General features: G+C 41.3%; 2 protein-coding genes across 2 annotated transcripts in view; one reads left to right on the top strand and one right to left on the bottom strand.

Annotated features, from left to right (window-relative positions):
* The first annotated feature begins 9,746 nt into the window (after positions 1-9,746).
* wu:fb74b10 (uncharacterized) lies at positions 9,747-15,874 on the top strand. The gene is made up of 3 exons (XM_053504046.1): positions 9,747-9,967; positions 11,472-11,653; positions 14,706-15,874. Exons 1-3 carry the CDS (start codon positions 9,814-9,816, stop codon positions 15,438-15,440), a joined length of 1,071 nt encoding a protein of 356 aa, XP_053360021.1. The 5' UTR covers positions 9,747-9,813; the 3' UTR covers positions 15,441-15,874.
* Positions 15,875-17,425: 1,551 nt separating this feature from the next.
* lzts1 (leucine zipper, putative tumor suppressor 1) overlaps positions 17,426-23,038 on the bottom strand; it is a 7,834-nt gene continuing 2,221 nt past the window's right edge. The window contains exons 2-7 of the mRNA XM_053504045.1: positions 22,316-22,389; positions 21,758-22,048; positions 20,448-20,885; positions 19,278-19,466; positions 18,979-19,173; positions 17,426-18,498 (exon numbers count right to left, since the gene is read on the bottom strand). Coding sequence (XP_053360020.1) covers positions 17,956-18,498; positions 18,979-19,173; positions 19,278-19,466; positions 20,448-20,885; positions 21,758-22,042 — 1,650 coding nt within the window. The 5' untranslated portion in view covers positions 22,043-22,048; positions 22,316-22,389 and the 3' untranslated portion in view covers positions 17,426-17,955. The remainder of the gene's footprint in view (positions 18,499-18,978; positions 19,174-19,277; positions 19,467-20,447; positions 20,886-21,757; positions 22,049-22,315; positions 22,390-23,038) is intronic.

The raw sequence follows: 23,038 nt of genomic DNA, 5'->3' as shown, positions 1-23,038 counted from the left end.
ATCCCAAAGCTGATGGTTCAGTGGGGTAGAGTTCAGTCAGGGCTCTGTGCAGGACACTCGAGCTCTTCCACTCCGACACACTCCAAACACACCACGTGTTCATGGACCTGGATCTCACAGAGACCAGATTGTCCACTAACTTTTAGCCATAAAATATTAGGTAGCTGAGCGGACCGCACTGACGAAGCTCACCCTCTCCGAGTGGCTGATCTGCTCACACCACATGGCTATGGCTTCTTTAATCTCTTGCACTCAGTCATTAGGTGGATGTAATGAATATCCTCATGTCCTTTTGTCTCACAAAAACAAGTCTACCATGGAAGTTTATCTGGAGTTAAAGTGAAAAGAGCTGTGTGTTTGTGCAGCGATTTAAACAATGCGGAGCAGCGCTACAGAAATTTAGATACGGATTCCTAACGAGCACCTCCAGAAGTGACGGCGGCAAAGGAGAGCTCACATCGTGCCAATTCACTTCTTTTAGAAATGATATTATTGTGTTCACACGTTGTCCTCATTGTCCATTCTGTCTCTTAGACTCCTGTTAGCTGTGTTTAATCATTCTGTGTCTGAGAGGAGCTCGCACTACATGCTTCATCACTGAGAAAATCAAACAGGCATGAAAATATCAGAGCATGCCGACTGAGAAAATCACTCTCTGAAGCGTTCACGCTAGCCGAGCGGTCGCCACGGGAACACATAGCGAGCAGTCACTGAGCACCAAACTAAGCTGGTGGCTGTAAAACTGGTGCAGCGTGCACTCGGCTCTAAAGCTCTCTAAAGCTCTCTAAAGCTCTCCACCTCGAGGAACTTCACCAGAATCAAGATCCATCCCAAGAATGAGTGTGTAAGAGAGAGAGAGAGAGAGAGAGTGTGTGTGTGTGCGTGTGTGTGCACTGTGGGCTGAGGTGACCTGGAGTCACATTGTGTGTGTGTTCCTGGGACAGGATTCAGATCCAGGATGGACACTCAACAGGATGATGTGCTTACTGAGGATGAATGAATGAAGTAGAAGCACAAGCAGGAGGTGTCTTAAATAAGACCTCGTTAACAAGTGAACAAAATGAGGCCTTTGTGTTGTAGCGAGTGCTCGAGCATTCCTCGGATCTGTTGTTGCAGCTATAAACACTCGTCCTCTCTTTAAACACAGTTGTGCTCAAAAGTTTGCATACCTCAGGAGAATTTGCAAGATGTGTACTATTTTTTTAAAGAAAACACGAGAGAGAAGGCAAAACTTTCTCATAGGACTCAGGTTCATATGTCAGGCAAAACAGCGCGGCACAATCATGACAATGAAGAAAAGGAGGAAATAAAACCTGCTGGGAAGAGATTCTTTTTTCAACATGTAGACTTTTGTAATAATTGTGCATGAGGTCGTTAATTCTCCCAGGTGGGATAGCTATTTCTTGGTTGTCTTGCGTGAACTGCATGTTTGAGATCTCTCCAAAGTGGTTGAATGATACTAAGGTCAGGAGACTGTGATGGCCCTCCAGAACCTTCACCTTTCCATTGTCATGCATGTACTGCACGCGGGCCTTCTTGTGGCATGGGCGCAGTAAAGTGTTTCTCCTGGCAACTCGTGTTCAAGCACCTCCTTATTCTGCTCCTTGAAACAATACCACCATTTCTCTGGAAGTTGTTGTGGGTTTTTCTTTGCATCTTGAACAATTCTTCTGCGAGTAGTGGGTGGAATCTTTCTTGGTCTACCTGCCCGTGGCTTAGTCTCTACACAACCTCTTATTCTCCACTTCTTTATCAGAGTGTGAACAGTACTGACTGGCATTTTGAAGTGTTGAGATATCTCTTACTGTATTTCCTTTTCCTGCTTTATAAAGTTGGACTACCTTATTGCAGAGGTCCAGTGGAGGTTCTTTTGTCTTCACCATGCTGCCAAGTCAGTGCATCACCTCATGAGCTGAGAAACTGACTATTTATGCACAGACACTAATTACAATCACAATTGTGGGAACTTCCCTTCAATAGCCATTTAAACCTGTGTGTGTTAGTGTGTGTGTGTGTGTGTGTGTGTGTGTGTGTGTGTGTGTGTGTGTGTTTATCCTGTGGCCAGACATTGAAGGATTTGTACACCTTTGATCGGGGCTGTTTTGGGTGGTTTCAGGTATCATTAGGTTTAGAAAGGCGTCAGACGACTATGTGATAGTTAATGACTTCACATGACCGCTACCCTTAAATAAGAAAAAAACGTTTTTCCTTTATCAGCCATATTTTCCAACTAATTGACAATGTCTAACAATTTCTTTCATGGTGTGCAACCTTGGACCAATCAGAATGCAGAACTCGTGGTAAACGCGAACGTGTTGAACGTACAGAAGTTGTTGTTAAACATCGTTTCCATTCAGATCAGATTTTCTCAGCCCCAGTCTTCTCTCGGCTCTAAACTCGGCTAATAGGATTGTGGGTAAGCGGCAGTCGCTTGCCTGAATTTACGGGCTTAATTCACTCGTACCCTCTCATGGCCCTTGGTCTAATTCTCCTCCTTAAAGAGCTGCGGTGGACAGATTTACATCCATATGGAGACCTCGCCGAGTCCACACAGCATCCGGGGATAATAAAGTGAGAACAATAAAGTAAAACAAGCCTGAATCTGATCAGCGTCAGGTGTCTGATACTCCAGACTCCGACGTCAGGCATGAAAATAACAAATAATAATATTTGTTTAAAATATGTTTATATTTTAGATACACAATTAGTCAATCCAGTGGGTTAATACTATAAACAATATAACAAATATAAATATACTGTATATTCAATATAATCTGAATATATTTATATTTTTAAATTGTTTTTATTCATCGTCCATATATTTATTTATTTATTTTTTTGGTTATAAAAATCATTTTGTGTTGTAGATACACACTGAATTTGTGTAGTATTAGTATTATTATTTTGTTTCATCATGAAGAGAGATAAAACATGTCCAACATTATGTAAACATGTTAGCAAAAGTTTAAATAAAACTGAACATGAAACGGCGACAGGACGAAACGGTAAATGAAAGTTTTTCAGCGTAAACATTTGTTTCTTCTCCTTCTTAATGAGTTCGAGCGCTGTAGTCAGCATGTTCACTACTTAGGGCTCAGACTTAAGCATTTAATTAGTGCCAGCCTTAGCTAATCTCACACTCACACACACACACACACACACACACACACACACACACACACACCTCAACATGTGACCCCTTTACCGGGCGGTGATGGATTACCCAGAATGCTCGAAGGCGTACAGAGGACAGCTTGTGTGTGAAGTTCGGCTGTGTTTCATACACTGACTTACATAGAGACGTCTCTGTTACACTATATGTATACGTGTGTGTTTTGGTGTGTGTGTGTGTGCGTGTGTGTGTGTGTGTACACAATTCAAAATAGTTGGAAAAATCTACACAAACTCCTAAACGTACAGTTTAAAAAGGAGAGTTTGTGTAGATTTTTACATGGGACAGATGTGTCTGATAAATCTGATTTCTCTCAGTGTGTGTAGAGAGATCAGATTATTAGTCTGTGACTGATGTACTCTGTATCACACACCACCTCACTTACTGTTTCAGGCTTAAACTTACATTTACATGAACCTAAAAGAGGGAACATTACCCCTAGTACAGAGGAGTCCGACTCACAGATTGTTTCCTCTCTCTGCTTCTGTACTGGAGCAGGGACAGTATTCCAATTAAATGGCCAAGCCGTAACCATAAAGCTGTAACCATAGTGATATTCATAGAGCTGTAACCATAGAGATAATCATAGAGCTGTAACCATAGTGATAATCAAAGAGCTATAACCATAGTGATAACCATAGAGCTGTAATCATAGTGATAATCATAGAGCTGTAATCATAGTAAACCATAGAACTGTAACCATAGTGATAACCATAGAGCTGTAGCAGTAGAGCTGTAACAATAGAGCTGTAACCATAGTGATAACCATAGAGCTGTAACCATAGTGAGAATCATAGAGCTGTAACAGTAGAGCTGTAACAATAGAGCTGTAACCATAGTGATAACCATAGAGCTGTAATCATAGTGATAATCATAGAGCTGTAATCATAGTGATAATCATAGAGCTGTAATCATAGTGATAATCATAGAGCTGTAACCATAGTGATAATCATAGAGCTGTAATCATAGTAAACCATAGAACTGTAACCATAGTGATAACCATAGAGCTGTAGCAGTAGAGCTGTAACAATAGAGCTGTAACCATAGTGATAACCATAGAGCTGTAACCATAGTGAGAATCATAGAGCTGTAACAGTAGAGCTGTAACAATAGAGCTGTAACCATAGTGATAACCATAGAGCTGTAATCATAGTGATAATCATAGAGCTGTAATCATAGTGATAATCATAGAGCTGTAACCATAGTGATAACCATAGAGCTGTAACCATAGTGATAATCATAGAGCTGTAATCATAGTAAACCATAGAACTGTAACCATAGTGATAACCATAGAGCTGTAGCAGTAGAGCTGTAACAATAGAGCTGTAACCATAGTGATAACCATAGAGCTGTAACCATAGTGAGAATCATAGAGCTGTAACAGTAGAGCTGTAACAATAGAGCTGTAACCATAGTGATAATCATAGAGCTGTAACCATAGTGATAACCATAGAGCTGTAACAGTAGAGCTGTAACAATAGAGCTGTAACCATAGTGATAACCATAGAGCTGTAACAGTAGAGCTGTAACAATAGAGCTGTAACCATAGTGATAACCATAGAGCTGTAATCATAGTGATAATCATAGAGCTGTAATCATAGTGATAATCATAGAGCTGTAACCATAGTGATAACCATAGAGTTGTAACCATAGAGATAATCATAGAGCTGTAACCATAGAGATAATCATAGAGCTGTAACCATAGTGATAACCATAGAGCTGTAACCATAGTGATAATCATAGAGCTGTAATCATAGTAAACCATAGAACTGTAACCATAGTGATAACCATAGAGCTGTAGCAGTAGAGCTGTAACAATAGAGCTGTAACCATAGTGATAACCATAGAGCTGTAACCATAGTGAGAATCATAGAGCTGTAACAGTAGAGCTGTAACAATAGAGCTGTAACCATAGTGATAATCATAGAGCTGTAACCATAGTGATAACCATAGAGCTGTAACAGTAGAGCTGTAACAATAGAGCTGTAACCATTGTGATAACCATAGAGCTGTAACAGTAGAGCTGTAACAATAGAGCTGTAACCATAGTGATAATCATAGAGCTGTAACCATAGTGATAACCATAGAGTTGTAGCAGTAGAGCTGTAACAATAGAGCTGTAACCATAGTGATAATCATAGAGCTGTAACCATAGTGATAACCACTTTTTGTAAGTCGCTCTGGATAAGAGCGTCTGCCAAATGCCTAAATGTTAATGTAAATAACCATAGAGTTGTAAGCATAGTGATAATCATAAAGCTGTAACCATAATGATAACCACAGAGCTGTAACTATAGAGCTGTAAGCGTTATAACAGGTAGACGAAGACAGATAGAGACACAGAAAGAGGGAGAAAATCATACAGATAGAGACAGGCGGGGAGAGACAGTGAGAAAGAACAGAAAGAAAAACATCCAGAGAGGAAGAGACAGACAGTGATGGGGTTTAAAAAAACGTCTCGTCCACCTGTCTCGACCCTGTCTCGACCCTGTCTCAACCCTGTCTTACACACAGTCTGAAGGCTGTTGCTGCATGTGTATAAAGGAGAATTTCTAAACTTTTTGAATGAGAAACGCGGGAAAACACAGAGGCCTCGTGCAGCTCTCGGGCACGCGGACAGACGGACACGCGCAGGAAAACAAGTGCACATTTTGGGACACAGCCGCTTTCAGCAGCACTCAGCAGGGACATGACCGCCGCGTGCCCTCTGCTGGTCAGATCAGGAACTACATCAACAACACATCACCCTGCCCAAACTCATTAACACATCAGTTAATTAACACTTTACCAGGTTTAATGGGAGTGTGCACGTGTTTGTGTGTGTGTGTGTGTGTGTGTGTGTGTTTCCATGCAAAGTTTGTGCACCTCCTGTTTCTTTTTAAGTTGAACTTTAATAGCTTAACCCTTTAAAAGGACACTAACACTTTTTTTCACTATAATGTGGTCTGTGACATGTGCAAAAGTTTTGGCACTTATTAGAAATGAATTAATTAGAAAAAGTCACTGAAAATGAAAGAATTTAGGAATCCTTCAAATAAAAATGGAAAAACAGACAGATAAATGAATTTATTTACACTTTTATTTTAAAATATCAAATTTATTTAAAGTATTTTTGTTTTTTATGTAAATAAATAAATCAGAACATGTATGACTGAAGCTAAGAATAATAATTTAAAAAACTAACCGTAAATATCTTATTGCCTTACTTTTCAATTATTTGCATATTCTAATGTTGACCTCAGGTGTGTTCACACAGAGCGCTGTACAGAATAATCAGGTATTTATATGAGTATAATTAATATAATGAATAGTGTGTGTGTGTGTGTGTGTGTGTGTGTGCATGTGTGTGGCCTGCAGCAGTGTTTGAGATGTATGAGGTTTGTAATGTGTGTGTGTGTGTGTGGAGACTCACATCACTGCATTGTTTTTATTCAGTGTGATTAATGAGGTCTTTTCACACGTTAATAATCTCCCAAATACAGCTCTTGTGTTCCTGAATAATGGAAGAAAGTGTGTGTGTGTGTGTGTGTGTGTGTGTGTGTGTGTTTTCAGATCCTAAGGTGGGGGTCAACATTTTCCCCCCTTATTGTTTAACCGTTAAACAGCAGTGCACCACGTGACCCGGTGGTTTTTCCTCCAACAGTCTGGGGAGAAAAAGAAAAGAGAGAAAGAGAGAGAGAGAGAGAGAGAGAGAGGCAGACTGAAGGAGAGAATGAGACAGGTGGGAGAGGAGATAGAGGAGAGTGAGACAGGGATAAAAGAGACAGAAGAGAAAGAGAGAATGACAAGAGAGGGAGTAGAGACAGGAGAAAGGGAAAGAGCTACTTCGCATAAGCTATCTATAGTCCGATCTACTCTATATAAAATATCAGTGGTCTGATCAGCTGTGTATGAGCTATCTATAGTCCGATCTACTCTATATAAAATATCAGTGGTCTGATCAGCTGTGTATAAGCTATCTATAGTCCGATCTACTCTATATAAAATAGCACTGGTCTGATCAGCTGTGTAGAAGCTATCTATAGTCCGATCTACTCTATATAAAATAGCAGTGGTCTGATCAGCTGTGTAGAAGCTAGCTATTGTCCGATCTACTCTATATAAAATATCAGTGGTCTGATCAGCTGTGTATGAGCTAGCTATTGTCCGATCTACTCTATATAAAATATCAGTGGTCTGATCAGCTGTGTATGAGCTATCTATAGTCCGATCTACTCTATATAAAATATCAGTGGTCTGATCAGCTGTGTAGAAGCTAGCTATTGTCCGATCTACTCTATATAAAATATCAGTGGTCTGATCAGCTGTGTATGAGCTATCTATGGTCCGATCTACTCTATATAAAATATCAGTGGTCTGATCAGCTGTGTATGAGCTATCTATAGTCCGATCTACTCTATATAAAATATCAGTGGTCTGATCAGCTGTGTATGAGCTATCTATGGTCCGATCTACTCTATATAAAATATCAGTGGTCTGATCAGCTGTGTATAAGCTATCTATGGTCCGATCTACTCTATATAAAATATCAGTGGTCTGATCAGCTGTGTATAAGCTAGCTATAGTCCGATCTACTCTATATAAAATATCAGTGGTCTGATCAGCTGTGTATGAGCTATCTATAGTCCGATCTACTCTATATAAAATATCAGTGGTCTGATCAGCTGTGTATGAGCTATCTATAGTCCGATCTACTCTATATAAAATATCAGTGGTCTGATCAGCTGTGTATAAGCTATCTATGGTCCGATCTACTCTATATAAAATATCAGTGGTCTGATCAGCTGTGTATGAGCTAGCTATAGTCCGATCTACTCTATATAAAATATCAGTGGTCTGATCAGCTGTGTATGAGCTATCTATGGTCCGATCTACTCTATATAAAATATCAGTGGTCTGATCAGCTGTGTATGAGCTATCTATGGTCCGATCTACTCTATATAAAATATCAGTGGTCTGATCAGCTGTGTATGAGCTAGCTATAGTCCGATCTACTCTATATAAAATATCAGTGGTCTGATCAGCTGTGTATGAGCTATCTATAGTCCGATCTACTCTATATAAAATATCAGTGGTCTGATCAGCTGTGTATAAGCTATCTATAGTCCGATCTACTCTATATAAAATATCAGTGGTCTGATCAGCTGTGTATAAGCTATCTATAGTCCGATCTACTCTATATAAAATATCAGTGGTCTGATCAGCTGTGTATAAGCTAGCTATTGTCCGATCTACTCCATATAAAATATCAGTGGTCTGATCAGCTGTGTATGAGCTATCTATAGTCCGATCTACTCTATATAAAATATCAGTGGTCTGATCAGCTGTGTATAAGCTATCTATGGTCCGATCTACTCTATATAAAATATCAGTGGTCTGATCAGCATGTATAAGCTATCTATGGTCCGATCTACTCTATATAAAATATCAGTGGTCTGATCAGCTGTGTATAAGCTAGCTATTGTCCGATCTACTCTATATAAAATATCAGTGGTCTGATCAGCTGTGTATAAGCTAGCTATTGTCCGATCTACTCTATTTAAAATATCAGTGGTCTGATCAGCATGTATAAGCTATCTATGGTCCGATCTACTCTATATAAAATATCAGTGGTCTGATCAGCTGTGTATAAGCTAGCTATAGTCCGATCTACTCTATATAAAATATCAGTGGTCTGATCCACTATATAAAAATCTATTTGTGTATTAATGCATTTTGATTAGATTAGATTAAACTTTATTGTTATTGTGAAAAGTACAGAGCCAATGAAATGCAGTTAGCATCTCCCCAGAAGTGCAAACGTGACCTATTGACAATAAATAAATACAATGTGTTATACAAACAGATGATGTGTTTGTTAATAGAGTTATGGTGTAAACTGTATATAGTGATATAGTAATGTAATGATAGATTTATTTGTTGGCTGCATTTATTCATTTTGTATATCCCACTGTATGGTGTCGTTATATTGGTTTAGTTAATACTGGATGAGAGACACTCAGTTGTGCTCTGATTTACTAAAAGAGAGAGAGAGAGAGAGAGAGAGAGAGAGAGAGAGAGAGACAGAAAGAGAGAGAAAGAGGGAGAGAGAGACAGACAGAAAGAGAGAGATAGAGGGAGAGATAGAGAAGGAGAGAGAGAGTCAGTTAGAGTTAGAGAGAGAGACAGAGACAGAAAGAGAGAGAGGGGGAGAGAGAGTCAGTTAGAGATAGAGACAGAAAGAGAGAGAGAAAGCGAGTGAGAGAGAGGGAGAGTCAGTTAGAGAGAGAGATAGTGAGAGAGAGAGAAAAAGAGGGAGAGGGAAAGAGAGAGAGAAAATGAGGGAGAGAGAGAGTGAGAGAGAGAGAGAGGGGGAACACACTGGTTTCTCTCAGCAGAGGGCGGAAAAGTCGAACTTTAACTCTTTTCGAGGGCCGAGTCCTAACCGTGTGTGTGTTGGATAAGCTAGTGCACTAGTTAGTGTGTATGACGCCCATTCCCTGAGTAGCGCACTGTGTTGAGGCAGTCTGGGTTTGTTTGGGACGCAGCCGTACAGACCGGAAGCTGGTTGGCTGTCGCGGAGAGCTCTTCCGGTTGAGGGATTCGTATGGCGCTTTTTGCGGTAAAGGTGCTGCGGTGAGGGAGATGATAGAGGGGGGAAGATGGCGGCTCCATGGACCAACGATAAAGAGGAGGAGTTCGTGTCCATGATGGAGGGAAGGCCGGAGTTATTCGACAACACGGAGATGAATTTCACCAACAAGACGGCGAAGATGAACGCCTGGCTGGAGCTGGCGAAACACTTCCAGATCAGCGGTGAACACCTCACGGCTGCTTATTTACACACCTGAGTACACACACACACACACACACACACACACACACACGGTACGATATCAGTATCGCGATGACAATCATCTTACAGAACACTTACAGGGATACTGCAGATACAGAGACGTCTATTTATAATGTCCGATCTCCTCTATATAAGACACCTGCGGTCCGATCTCCTCTATATAAGACACCTGCGGTCCGATCTCCTCTATATAAGACACCCCGGGTCCGATCTCCTCTATATAAGATACCTGCGGTCCGATCTCCTCTATATAAGACTCCCCTGGTCCGATCTCCTCTATATGAGACACCTGCGGTCCGATCTCCTGCATATGAGACACCTGCGGTCCGATCTCCTGCATATGAGACACCTGCGGTCCGATCTCCTGCATATGAGACACCTGCGGTCCGATCTCCTGCATATGAGACACCTGCGGTCCGATCTCCTCTATATAAGATACCTGTGGTCCGATCTCCTCTATATAAGATACCTGCGGTCCGATCTCCTCTATATAAGACTCCTGCGGTCCGATCTCCTCTATATAAGACACCTGCGGTCCGATCTCCTCTATATAAGACACCTGTGGTCCGATCTCCTCTATATAAGACACCCCGGGTCGGATCTCCTCTATATAAGACTCCTGTGGTCCGATCTCCTCTATATGAGACACCTGCGGTCCGATCTCCTCTATATAAGATACCTGTGGTTCGATCTCCTCTATATAAGATACCTGCGGTCCGATCTCCTCTATATAAGACTCCTGCGGTCCGATCTCCTCTATATAAGACACCAGTGGTCCGATCTCCTCTATATAAGACACCTGCGGTCCGATCTCCTCTATATAAGATACCTGTGGTCCGATCTCCTCTATATAAGACTCCTGTGGTCCGATCTCCTCTATATAAGACTCCTGTGGTCCGATCTCCTCTATATAAGACTCCTGTGGTCCGATCTCCTCTATATAAGATATCAGTGGTCCTATTTACTCTATATAAGATATTAGTGGTCCAATATCCTTTATATAAAATATTAGTGGACTGACAGGTGACAAACCCTATGTGGTCCTCTGCTGTTGTAGCTTGTGTAGTCCATGCTGAGATGGATTTCTGTTGGGTGTAGAGAGTCATTATTTAAGTTACTGTACTGCATTTGATTGGAGACACAAAAACACCGCAAAAATTACACCAACTTACATTTTTTCTATTTCTTTTTTTATATATTTTTTTATAGATACTTAAGTTTTATTATATCGTTCTCTTTTTTATTATTTATTTTATATATATTAAAGTTTTATTATATAATATATATATTTATATATATTTAAGTTTTATTATATCGTTCTCTTTTTTATTATTTATTTTATATATATTAAAGTTTTATTATATAATATATATATTTATATATATTTAAGTTTTATTATATCGTTCTCTTTATTATTATTTATTTTATATATATTTAAGTTTTATTATATCGTTCTCTTTTCAGAGAAGGAGCTGCGTAAGAAGTGGGACTCTCTCAGGACTCAGTACAGCAGATACACTAAGATGATGTATGGATCAGATGGACGCTTCTTCACCCCAAGACAGCAGTGGATCATGCAGCGTCTCAAGTTCCTCGATCCTCACATTAAGCGCAGGAGCAACTACTGCACCGACCTTGACTACGAGGTGACCGTACGGCACAAACATCACATCACGTCACTGCAAGACATTTAAAACTATGTGTGTTGTGATTATACAGGGTTACACAGAGGCTGTTCTGTTACAGGGTAAAGATTTATACCAGTAAACTCATTTTACAGAAACAGAGGGAAATAAAACAAGTAATAATAAAAGTACCAAGTAAAAAAAGTACTGGGATGCAAGGATGAAGGAAATACTTGGGAAAAACATCACACACACACACGTTTTTTTATTTATTTCACAATATTGCGAAAATGTGAAATGTAAAGAAAATGTGAGTAGTACTTGCCGTGGCAAATCATTGGGGTCATGCTAGCAACATGCTAGTCACCCTAGCATCATGATAGCAACATTTTAATCAGCTAAACACCATGCTAGCTACATGCTAATTTCACTAGCATCATGCTAGCAACATGCTTGCCAGGGGTAGCTCAGTAGTTAAGGCATTGGGCTACGGTTCGGAAGATCCCAGGTTCAAACCCCACAACCACCAAATTGCCACTGTTGAGCCCTTGAGCGCGGCCCTTAACCCTCAACTGCTCAGATGTGTAATGAGATAAAAAAAAAAAAAAGTGTAAGTCGTTCTGGATAAGAGTGTCTGCCAAATGCCTGAATGTAAATGTAAATGCTTATCATGTTATTAGATTAATATAGTTAGCATCAACATGCTAATACTGTTAGCATCATGCTTGCAACATGTTAATCAGCTAAACGCAATGCTAGCTACATGCTAATTTCACTAGCATCATGCTAGCAACATGCTTATCATGTTATTAGTGAAATGCTAATATAGTTAGCATCAACATGCTAATACTGTTAGCATCATGCTTGCAACATGTTAATCAGCTAAACGCAATGCTAGCTACATGCTAATTTCACTAGCATCATGCTAGCAACATGCTTATCATGTTATTAGTGAAATGCTAATATAGTTAGCATCAACATGCTAATACTGTTAGCATCATGCTTGCAACATGTTAATCAGCTAAACGCAATGCTAGCTACATGCTAATTTCACTAGGATCATGCTAGCAACATGCTTATCATGTTATTAGTGAAACGCTAATATAGTTTGCATAATGCTTGCGAAATGCTATTATAGTTAGCATCATACTAGCAACATGCTAATACTTTTTGCATCATACTAGTTGTCGTTTGTCTTTCGGCTGCTCCCGGCAAGGGGTCGCCACAGCGGAATATCCAGTCTGCACAACAACTTGGCACAGGTTTTACGCCGGATGCCCTTCCTGACGCAACCCTCCCATTTTATCCGGGCTTAAAACCGGCACTGCATCCAGTGGCTCGGGGGTTTGGGCACTGGCTGGGAATCGAACCCGGGCCTTTCGCATGGCAGGCTACACCTACCACTGAGCCACCAGTGCCCGTTAGCATCATGCTAGCATTATGCTAATATTTTTAGCATAATGCTAGCAACATACTAATCATTTTAGCATCATGCTAACAGCATGCTAATAATATTGCTAGATATCGTAGCTTATCAGGATTGTGATAAATGCGAAAGACTGAGTTAAATGAGCCCTCCATCGTGTCTCTACGACTATGAGATCCACAGTAAGATCATGCTCCTGATGTGTTAGCGTGGTATGAAGAGTCGATGCTATCGTATCCTCTGTAAACCTATTTGCTTTACTTACAAATTGATGTTGGTCAAAGTTGAGGGACAAGGATGATCTGATATGACGCTGTACCAGTTTTTCAAAACACTTTATGACCACTGGAGTGAGTGCTACTGGCTGATAGTCATTTATGCTGGTGATGGCTGGTTTCTTAGGTAGAGGGACTACTGTGAAGGACTTCAGGCAGGATGGGACGGCTGACTGTGATAGTGACCACACATGTGGGGACCCCATCAGGTCCAGTGGCTTTCCTTGAATTTATGGCCCTAAGTGTGCGCCTTACTCCTGCGGTGTATAACCTTCAGCTGCTCAAAGGTTGGCTCTTTAGTTGGTGAGGTTGCTGTCCAGGTGTTTCTTGATCTTTCTCCTGTACTCCGCCTTAGCCTTCTCAATGCCTTTCTTGAGATTGTCTTGGGCCGCACTGTGGACACAGTTTTTCTTTCTTTCAGCAGCCGCTTTACCTCCTTTGTCATCCAGGGTATCTGATTGGGAAAGACCCTGATGTGTTTCTCCACTGTACAAGTGGTCCGGAGGGGCACCAGGTGTGGTAATGGTTTAGCCCTGTAGCCCAACTTTATGTTTGAGTAGAAGTTGTTTGAGTAGAACCGGTGTGTTAGCTCCTATGGTTGTACATTTTACATGTAGGTGGAATTAGGGGAGCACTGCTTTCAAATCCACATGGTTAAAGTCTCTAGCTAGATAAACACAGTGTCAGGATACTTGCTTCACAGTAAGATAGTCTGAGTCTGGAATGGATGAATGGAGCCATGTCTCTGTAATGGGAATGAGCTTGTAGCCTCAGTATATCCATTTTTATTAGTGAGGGATCTGGCATTCTTAAGGAAAATGGTGAAAAGTGTTGGTTTATGCGGCTAGCCTAACTAATCTCCCGACGCCGTCACCGCCTCCTTCTCGCAGGGATGATCACTCATGGAGACCCTGGACTTTGCGTTATATTCTCTGGAATGTTGTGCTTCTTGTTTTGATTTCACACTTGTTTGAGCATTTTATGGAGGGAAGGCACCTTATGCAAAAAAATAATAGTCAGCAGGTGGCGATATTACTGCTTCAAATGCTACACATCAGTGTGGTTAAGTGTCGCAATACCATGTACAAATGTAGTACAGTAGAAAGTACAGATCATTGTAGGATGTAGAAGTAAAATATCCACTAATAAGACTACTCAGATAATGTACAGAAACATGAAACAGACTCTACTTGTGTACAGCAATGAAGTAAATGTATTTGGTTACGTCCCCTTTCCATAAGCTCCTGCTAACAAAATAAACCTTAAAATCAGGACATTTTCTGTCCAACAGGAAGGAGTTTCTGATGGATCTACAATGATTAACAAATGGCCTTAATTGATTAGTTAGATTCTTTGTGTGTTTTTCGCTCAGGTGACGGTGGTTGAGAACGGCTGTGAAGATTCGAGCCCCGCCCAGGTGGACGTGGAAATCGAGGCAGACAGCATGAACAAGTTGGAGATGAGCCTAGATGCGTCCAAAGTCTCCAAGCAGCTCTCCAAGCGGTCGTTCCAGGATGACGACTCGGACTCAGCGCATTCGTACGGAACCAAGAGACCCTGCTTGGACAAATCCAGCCCTCAGATGTTCCCCAAAAGCGTCTCCAAGCGACAGTGCAATGAGGATGAAGAGGACGAAGAGTCGGATTCGGCGAGTATGAGGAGGATCGTCTGTAGCACCATGGAGGAGAAGAAGGACGAGCGATGGGACGGGTTCTCCATGTACGTCACTTCCTGTCTCCAGAACCTGAACTCGTCACGGAGCCGAATGATGGCGCAGGACGACGTGTCCACCGTGCTGCAAAGACACATGGAGCGAGACGGAGAGGACGATGAGGATGGGACGGTGGACAGGAGCGAGATGTGCAGGAGAACCTGCGCCGCCTGCTGCGGTTTCACCAAGGCCAGGAGCAGGGACAAGCTGGCCACGCCCACCACGGACGATCAGGACGACCTTGAGCCTTTTCTCAAGTCCATGTCCATCATCATGAAGAGGCTACCTGAGGGCGAGAGGTCAGAGGTCAAGTTCAGGATCCACGAGCTGGTGCACAAAGCTCAGATGAGACATCTAAACGAAGAGAGGAACACACAGACCCCGTCTACTCTATGAACTGCGATTCACACTCGCACAACACCTGCACTTTTCTACAGAACTTTATTATTAGTTTTTTTTTTAAGTTATAAATAAATAATTGTATATTTCATAAACAAATGTCTGAGGAAAAAAAAAAACTGGAAATTACTCAGATTCTCTCTTTGTAGTGTATTCTGCTGGAAGTCTTTATTAAAAATAAGCACGGTTTCTATTTTTAATATTTAAAACAATAAAACCACTTTGACCGTCAACAGTCTCAGGGTTGCCAGATTGACTGGGATCCATCACACTTGTGCTGTTTAATCAATAATAATAAGAAAAAGTCTTGACTCTGTTACTCGTCAAACATCATAATGCTGCAGGATCATCAGTAGTTTAATCGTTTAGATTATCATCACTTTTATAGCATTGTTTATAAACTTTTTTTTAAATAAACACATCGTTTGCATTATGTTAATTCTTTATTTACATTTTAAGTAACTATTGGTTGATTATATGATTTAATTACTTGAAGAGAATCTGATTAATTAGTGCAAAAATAGTAGGTTTTCTTTGGACAGTAACTGTTCCACAGCCCGCGGGTGTAAACCGAACAGCTTGCTCTCTGTGGCACCAGTAAGGGTGTGTCCGTTCCACCCTGAGTGAGTTTCCAGAATACTGTGTGTGTGGTGGTAAGAGAAGCTGCTGGAAGGTGAGAATTAAATGTAGATGTATCTCAACACTGAGCTCACCTCTGTGTCGTGTGATGGACCTTATGGGAAGATGGTATTTAAATGTTGTTAGTCTTTTGACTGCTCCTGTTAAGGGGTTGCCACAGCAACTTGGCGTCGGTTTCACGCCGGATGCCCTTCCTGACGCAACCCTCCCCTTTCATCTAGGGTTGGGCCCGGCACTCCATCCAGTAGCTGGGGTTTGGGCATTGAACCTTGGTCTTCTGCATGGGAGGCGAGAAACCTATCACTGAGCCGCCATTGCTCATGGGAAGAGATATTCAAATACTCAGTATTATCATGTAGCTTTATACCGCTGGCCACTAGAGGGCACTCCAGTATCATTTATTATAGACGTGTTCGAAACACTGAAGTGATTCTCGCTTTATGTTATTGTTTCTGCTTTTTCTTTTCCTTTATTAACATTTGATTTTCCACCTGCACAGTAAAGCAGATTTTTATTAACGCTTATTTGTTATCGCTAAGAACTGACAGTTTTTTTACAGAGTCAGATCCATTGACCCGGCTAGATTTTTTTTTTTTACCCCCAAGTCGTCTCAAGTTGTCATTTTTGTTCTTAACCTGACAAAGTTTCTCCATAACTACAAGTTTGAGCTTTATTGTAATAATTTAGTCTTAATTATTAAAGTACTAAAAAATATCAAAAAACAAAGAACCGATGTGCTCCTAGGAAATGCTTTATAATAAATGATCACCTGCTGTAATACACACGACTCAGTGATTCGTTACGAGTCAACAGATCAGGTGGTGAAAAAAATTGTTCCTATGAAAATATTAAGTATTGGTTAATAATAAATAAATAAGAAATAAAAGAATAAAGAAGGAAATTCCTAATGTTTGCCTTAAAAGAGCCAAATCAGAGTCGACTCTTACACAAACAACACTTCATTACATGTTCAGCATTTTGGCCTTATCCAGAGCGACTGACATTTTTTAAAATCCCATTACACATCTAAGTAGTTGAGGGTTAAGGGCCTTGCTCCAGCGCCCAACAGCGGCAACTTGGTGGTGGGATTGGAACCTGGGACCTTCTAAACCGTAGTCCAATGTCTTACCTGTTCCTGACACATTAGTTATAATATTACACACTTTTAAACCTCATGTGTGTCACTCCCGGTAAACAACGCCGTAGTTCTGGGGCAAGTATGAGCATGAAAGTGTAAAGACAGGTTAGACAATTCTCCGCATGGGAAACTGGTGCGTCGGCACATGTTGTGTCACATACCACTCGGGGTTGAGCATTTAAAGACGATGGTTATTATATTAAAAACAGAAAATTAGCATTTATTATATAATCAGAATAAATAAACAATATACAATAGATTGTGTAGATGGTTCAGAGTGTGTGTGGTGTGAGAGCGCGGAGTGTGGCGTGCCCTCAGTGAGTCAGTGCGAGGGCTTAGAGAGTTCAGTGTTGAGTTAAAGTCCATCAGTGACACGACGATTTAAACAATACAGACTTAAAAGTGTTTAAACCCAACACTGTTTATGCCTCGTCTGCCATTGTGACATTTTGAACCCGCATCAGGAATGTAGCAATGCATTCTGGGATGTACGTACACTTTATCTGGCTAGTTTGTGAAGAGTACACATTATCTAGCAAAGGTCTCTTTGGTTTGTCTAAGGGAAGCTTCTAAATATAACCAACGTTTTTTAATTCAAGCTAAGAGTTCTTTAGCTAAGGATATGAAGCAGAACTATCTGAAGAACCTTTGAGGAGCCCTTGAGGAACCCTGAAACAAGGGGACACTGAAGGGGGCAAGTGCGTGTTAAAGATGAGATTGAAGCAGTGCACAGCTTTATATCTCAGTGGCCACCATTTCATCATAGCGCACATCTGTCTTTTGAACTCCCGTGTCCTCCCTTATCCTGTCCTCGTCTTTTTCTGTCCTGTTATCCACTTTGCCATTTTGTTCCTTCAGTTTCTTTTCCAGCTCCTGGTTCTTTTTGTGCATCTGCAGGTAGTTAAACTGTAGCTGCTTCTGGTAGCGTATCACTTTGTCCTTCTCTTTATTCCACGTCTGCTTCTCACGATGGAAGCTGCTCAGGATCTTCTCCTTCTTCTGTTTCTCATCTTCCAGCTGCCCGCGCAGTCTCTCCACTTCCTTCTGAAGGACATCAACTTGTCCTGAAGTTTCCTGGTCAGCCAACTTGGATTGGCAGACCTGCAGTTGATGATGTTGCTCTTGCAACTGGACCTTCAGACTCAGGAGCTCTAAATGCTCCTCTTGGGCCACCAGGAGGTCTTGTTTCAGTGTTTTGACATCTGTCTCCAGCTTTCCTGCTTTCTCACGAAGAAGCTCAGCCTCGTTCTTCTTCCTCTGCAGCTCATTCTCACAGACCTTCAGGAAATCAGACACGTTATTAACGCCATCATTATCCTGATTATATATTACAAATACTCGCATATAGTGTAGCATTGCTAGCAGCTAGCTAATAGCCTCATTAGTAGGGTTACTGCAACATCATGTTTAAAAGTATCTTAGCTTCTTTGTCTCTGGTTCGATCATTTTTAAAGCACTATTTGTTTTCTGTTTTCCTTATTTGGTCATGGCTTCCTGTTTCTCACTGCTCTTCCACCAAATACTGTATATAACCTACTTGTTGAAGTGTCTGTAATGGACAAAGTATTTCTATTGCACTTTTTACAAGTCTTAAAAAAGATATTAAGACATGAAGCTGCGACCAAGTCAGGAATGTGGGAAACGATAAGGGTCAGACGAGTGGACAGTATGGAACCTGATAGAGGTCAGAGCCAGTGTAGAATTGATGATCAGATTACATCACTAAAAAGTGTTCAACATTGTGTGTTTAACACACACCTCCATCTCAGTGCTCCGTAACTGCAGTGTTTCCTCACACACTCTGTGTTTCTCCTCCAATTCCTCCATTTTACTCCTCATTTCTCTCAGTGCGGCTCTTAGAGAGACGATCTCACTCAGCTTATTGGTCACTTCAGCCTGTGAGTCCTTCAGCTGCTGCTTCAACAGGGAGATCTCACCCACTTTCTGGCACACCTGAACACAAACAGATGCTTCGTTTACTCAAACAGCTGATGGGCTCTGAGGACATTTGATGAAGCATGATATTTTTAATGTTGAAGGTTATTTTGACTCTCTACCTCCCACTGAGTCTCCTCCAGCGTGGGTGTTGATGGTGTGTGTCGGTGTTTGTAGATCAGCTGACTCTCGGCTGCATTCCTGTCCCTGATCAGCTGATCCACTTCCTCCTGGAGACGGTCTTTATCCTGCTGGAGCTGAAGAATCTGCAGCTGGAGGAGCTGCTGGGTCTGCAAAGCATGCTGGGATACCTGCAGAAGAACATATTCGTTAGGAGACATGCTATGTTTCTTGAAAGTAACACAAACGGGTGGGGTTTGGTGCTTTGGGGCTGGTGGAGCTAAATCACAGACTGAGTCGCGAACTTTCTTCACGTCAGTAATTTTTTCTTTGGTTTGCTTTAGGAGGAGCTACTGATACCCATCTAGCAGTTACGACAGGAGGAGCTTGTTAGGAGCTCCTTGCAAATGGGAACATGCTTATTAATAATAGCTTAGCTATATGGTTAGTAGAATTACTTTGTTGTTCTTAAAGGGGTTGTTTGGCTTAACAAAAAAAAAGGTTGGGAAAATGTTTGCATCCACTGCACGTGATCTCCTGAGCTAGTGATGTCTGTGATGTCAAACCATTCAACACATTCCTGACATTTAACCATCAATTTAGATTGGATCTGATCCTGTAATGTTGATCCAGGTTTTAGTCTAGTGGGTGTGGCCTGTACAGGTTTTGTTTCCTCAGTCATTTTCACTTTTTTTGCGGCGAATTCAATGTGTTTGAAATGCAAAAGCTGTTTTACTGAGTCCAGAGAAGAGATCGCTGGTTAAAAACAATCCCAGTCAACTGATGAACCTAGTGTCTATCATTTTGCATAATAAACTGTTGGAATTGCGAGTTATGAGCAGTTTTGAGCCCCACCCCTGAACAAGCTCAGAATCTGTCCAGGGTGTGGACTCGGGTTATTCAGGCCAAGTGTGATGTGATAACCTTAGCTACAAAAATAAATGATCGCAGCAGATCTGTAAACAGTTATAGCTCTGTGTTTAAAAGATTAATGAAAAGAGAAAGCTGAGAATTCCAGACTTTAGACATCACACACTCAAAATAAACATCGTCACAACGCGGCTTTGCAGAAATAAACAGAATTAGGTTTAGATCCAGAGAGAACCTTGAAAAGAACCAAACTCTGAAGGAAATAAGGAACATCGATGTGAACATAAATCAGTGACATTTACCTCAGAGCTGTGGAGCTGTCGTCCCTCAGACACTTCAGACTCCATGGAACTTGGAAAATTCCGATCAGAAAAAGGACTCGTGTGGTTCGTTTCAGCGTTTTTATCCGCTGTGTCTGTCTTTAAGCTAGCAGGACCGGATATACAGTCGCTCAACACGCTCGTGGATCTCGTGCTGGAGTTTGATATCCCACCGTCTCCATTAACTCCACCCGTCCATTTAGTCCTGCTATTAGCGGCATCGTTGATCCAGCTGGAGCCGGAAATCCCGGAATCGCACGGCGATCCCGAGCTCATGTCGCGTTTGTGTTCCGGTGTCTGGTTTTTAGGTCGATCGATGTGGCTGAGGTTAGTTCCTAGAATGGCACTCAGACTGTTGTGGGTTTCTACGGAAGAGCTGCTGCTCCGAGGAAATTGAGGCATGAAGGGGTTTTCTGCAGTCTAATGAGAGAACAAAGAGGAACAAATGAGTACTGGTCATGATGTTTAGTGTCTGCTATCAAGAATTGTTTTTATTTCAATTTCCCCTCACATGACCAATCAGTTATTGCGGAATAAATAAAACAGAATCTACGGAAGACCATCATAAATAATAAATTAGCAAGTGAGTGAGCTAGCAAGAAAAATTCAAACAGCTGCCCCTCCCCCCAGGGGGACGGTTACCCCTCCCCCCAGGAGAGTGGATGTAATTGTTGAACATTTACTTCCAACAAAGGAAGGGACTGCTGCGCCAAGAGCCGAGGACTCAGGGGTTTAGGTAAACGTGTGAGTTCGGGGTGTAAGATGTTGACAAGAATTTAACCGAAAGGAAACTGAGACAGGAAGTCCATGAGGGTGTGTACTAAACATGACTGGAATATGATGATCAAGATGAAGATTAGATTAGCACATCTTAAAAACATGACTGAATAGCGGAGCAGAAATAAAGTTCACGAGGAGAACTGTGAGGTCTCCATGATGTGTTACGGTGTGGGTTTATTTTGTATCTTGAAGCTTAAGAAACTGGAAGTCCGAGGGTTAATGGTGTGTCTGATTTAGCTTTGGAGATACGATGCGTCCGCACTGACGAACCATACTGTTAACGAGCCGCGACTGTAGTTTAAGACACCCCCCCAGGGGCGGGGCCCATGAACTGATATCTTCGATTGTATTTTATCGAAACAAACACAGCAGTAGTACAGAACGCGTCTAAGCAAAACATTAATGATCATAAACCTTAACGCTTCATCCTCCAGCCTGTATGGTGTGTGTAACGCATACACACGGCTATGGGAGACCGACTTTCACTGTTAATATCTAATAAAGATACTCACCTGCTCTAATCTAGCACACACGCTCGGGTCCGTCGGCGTTCTCCTCGACTCGTCCGGCGTTTCATCTCGCGGCTTGTGGCTCACTTTGATGTAGAAGAAGTCGTCGCTGTTGCCGGTTCCGCCCGAGCCGAGGCCGAATTTGGAGTTGTTGTTGTTTTTGCTGTTGTGTTCGTGAGGGTTGTGTTTCGTCAGGCCGCCACGTTTACACTGAAATCCTTTTTTCAGCTTTTGATCTGAACCTCTGCAGTTTTTACCGCCGGGTATTAGACTGCTGACGCTACCCATGATGCCCTGCAACATGTGCGACACATCACCCATCTTATTATTACATTACAGCCTGAGGGACACAGTGCTGTTTAAAATGTTCATATTCATTTATATTCAATTTCTTTTTTTTATTTAGCACTGATTTGTAACATGTAACATGTAGCATGCTAATTCAGTGTCTATAGTATAAGTTATCTATACAAGCCTTATTTATGTTTTGTCTGCAAAGCTGCTAATTTTCTGATTCTCCTAACTAGCCTAGCGTGTTAGCTAGGTGCTTAAACCCCTTACAGCGTTTCTAATGACACAGCAGGAGCTCACGCGACAGTTCAACGTTCATGTCGTCTTCAGTTCTTGGGGAAAACCTGAAAAACAAGCAGAGAAGAATGTTTTAGACATTTGCGCTAAGTATGACACAAATTATATTTATTATAGAGATTGTTTTTTTTTATATATAAACTACAGACGTTAGCTGTAGATGCACAGATTCGTCTGAACAACACACTTAGGTCAATAATGATCAAATATGTATGTGCTTATATGGAAGCCTTTCTGATGTGTGTTAACGGGGAGGCTTTAGATGCCACACTGTGTCTTTGGGTTTCGGATCGTCAGGTAGAACAAAAGTTATCATTACTTTGTATATAACGTACGTTTATCCACTACTGGAATATGGGAATGATGTCGCAAAAATGTAGAACGCTCGAAATCAGCATATTATTATTATTATTATTATTTTGCTGGGTTGATTTTTCACCAGGTTGGTGATCAGCGTGTTCTGTGGACTTTGATTATAGGCATCATAATTCTACTTAAATTATTACTTAAAAAATTATTCGAAGCAGGAGGTTATTATTTGGTCGTAGAAGGAACTGAAAACAAGCAGAAGAAGACACAGAAAGAAAAACTACAGGATGTGAGAGTCACGGCTTAAAGTCCAGCGTTCCTGGGGTTTTTATTATTATTATTATTATTATTATTATTATTATTATTAATATTATTCTTTTTGCGGGG

Source organism: Clarias gariepinus, chromosome 9, assembly GCF_024256425.1.
Source record: "Clarias gariepinus isolate MV-2021 ecotype Netherlands chromosome 9, CGAR_prim_01v2, whole genome shotgun sequence".
Lineage (NCBI taxonomy): Eukaryota > Metazoa > Chordata > Actinopteri > Siluriformes > Clariidae > Clarias > Clarias gariepinus.
This window is presented reverse-complemented; position numbering and strand designations above follow the sequence as displayed.

Bases quoted from the DNA above. Each gene is read 5' to 3' on its own strand.
- wu:fb74b10 (XM_053504046.1), top strand. From the start codon at position 9,814: ATGGCGGCTCCATGGACCAACGATAAAGAGGAGGAGTTCGTGTCCATG. The intron at 9,968-11,471 runs GTGAACACCTCA...TTCTCTTTTCAG, and splicing joins GAAACACTTCCAGATCAGCG to AGAAGGAGCTGCGTAAGAAG. The intron at 11,654-14,705 runs GTGACCGTACGG...TTTTTCGCTCAG, and splicing joins GCACCGACCTTGACTACGAG to GTGACGGTGGTTGAGAACGG.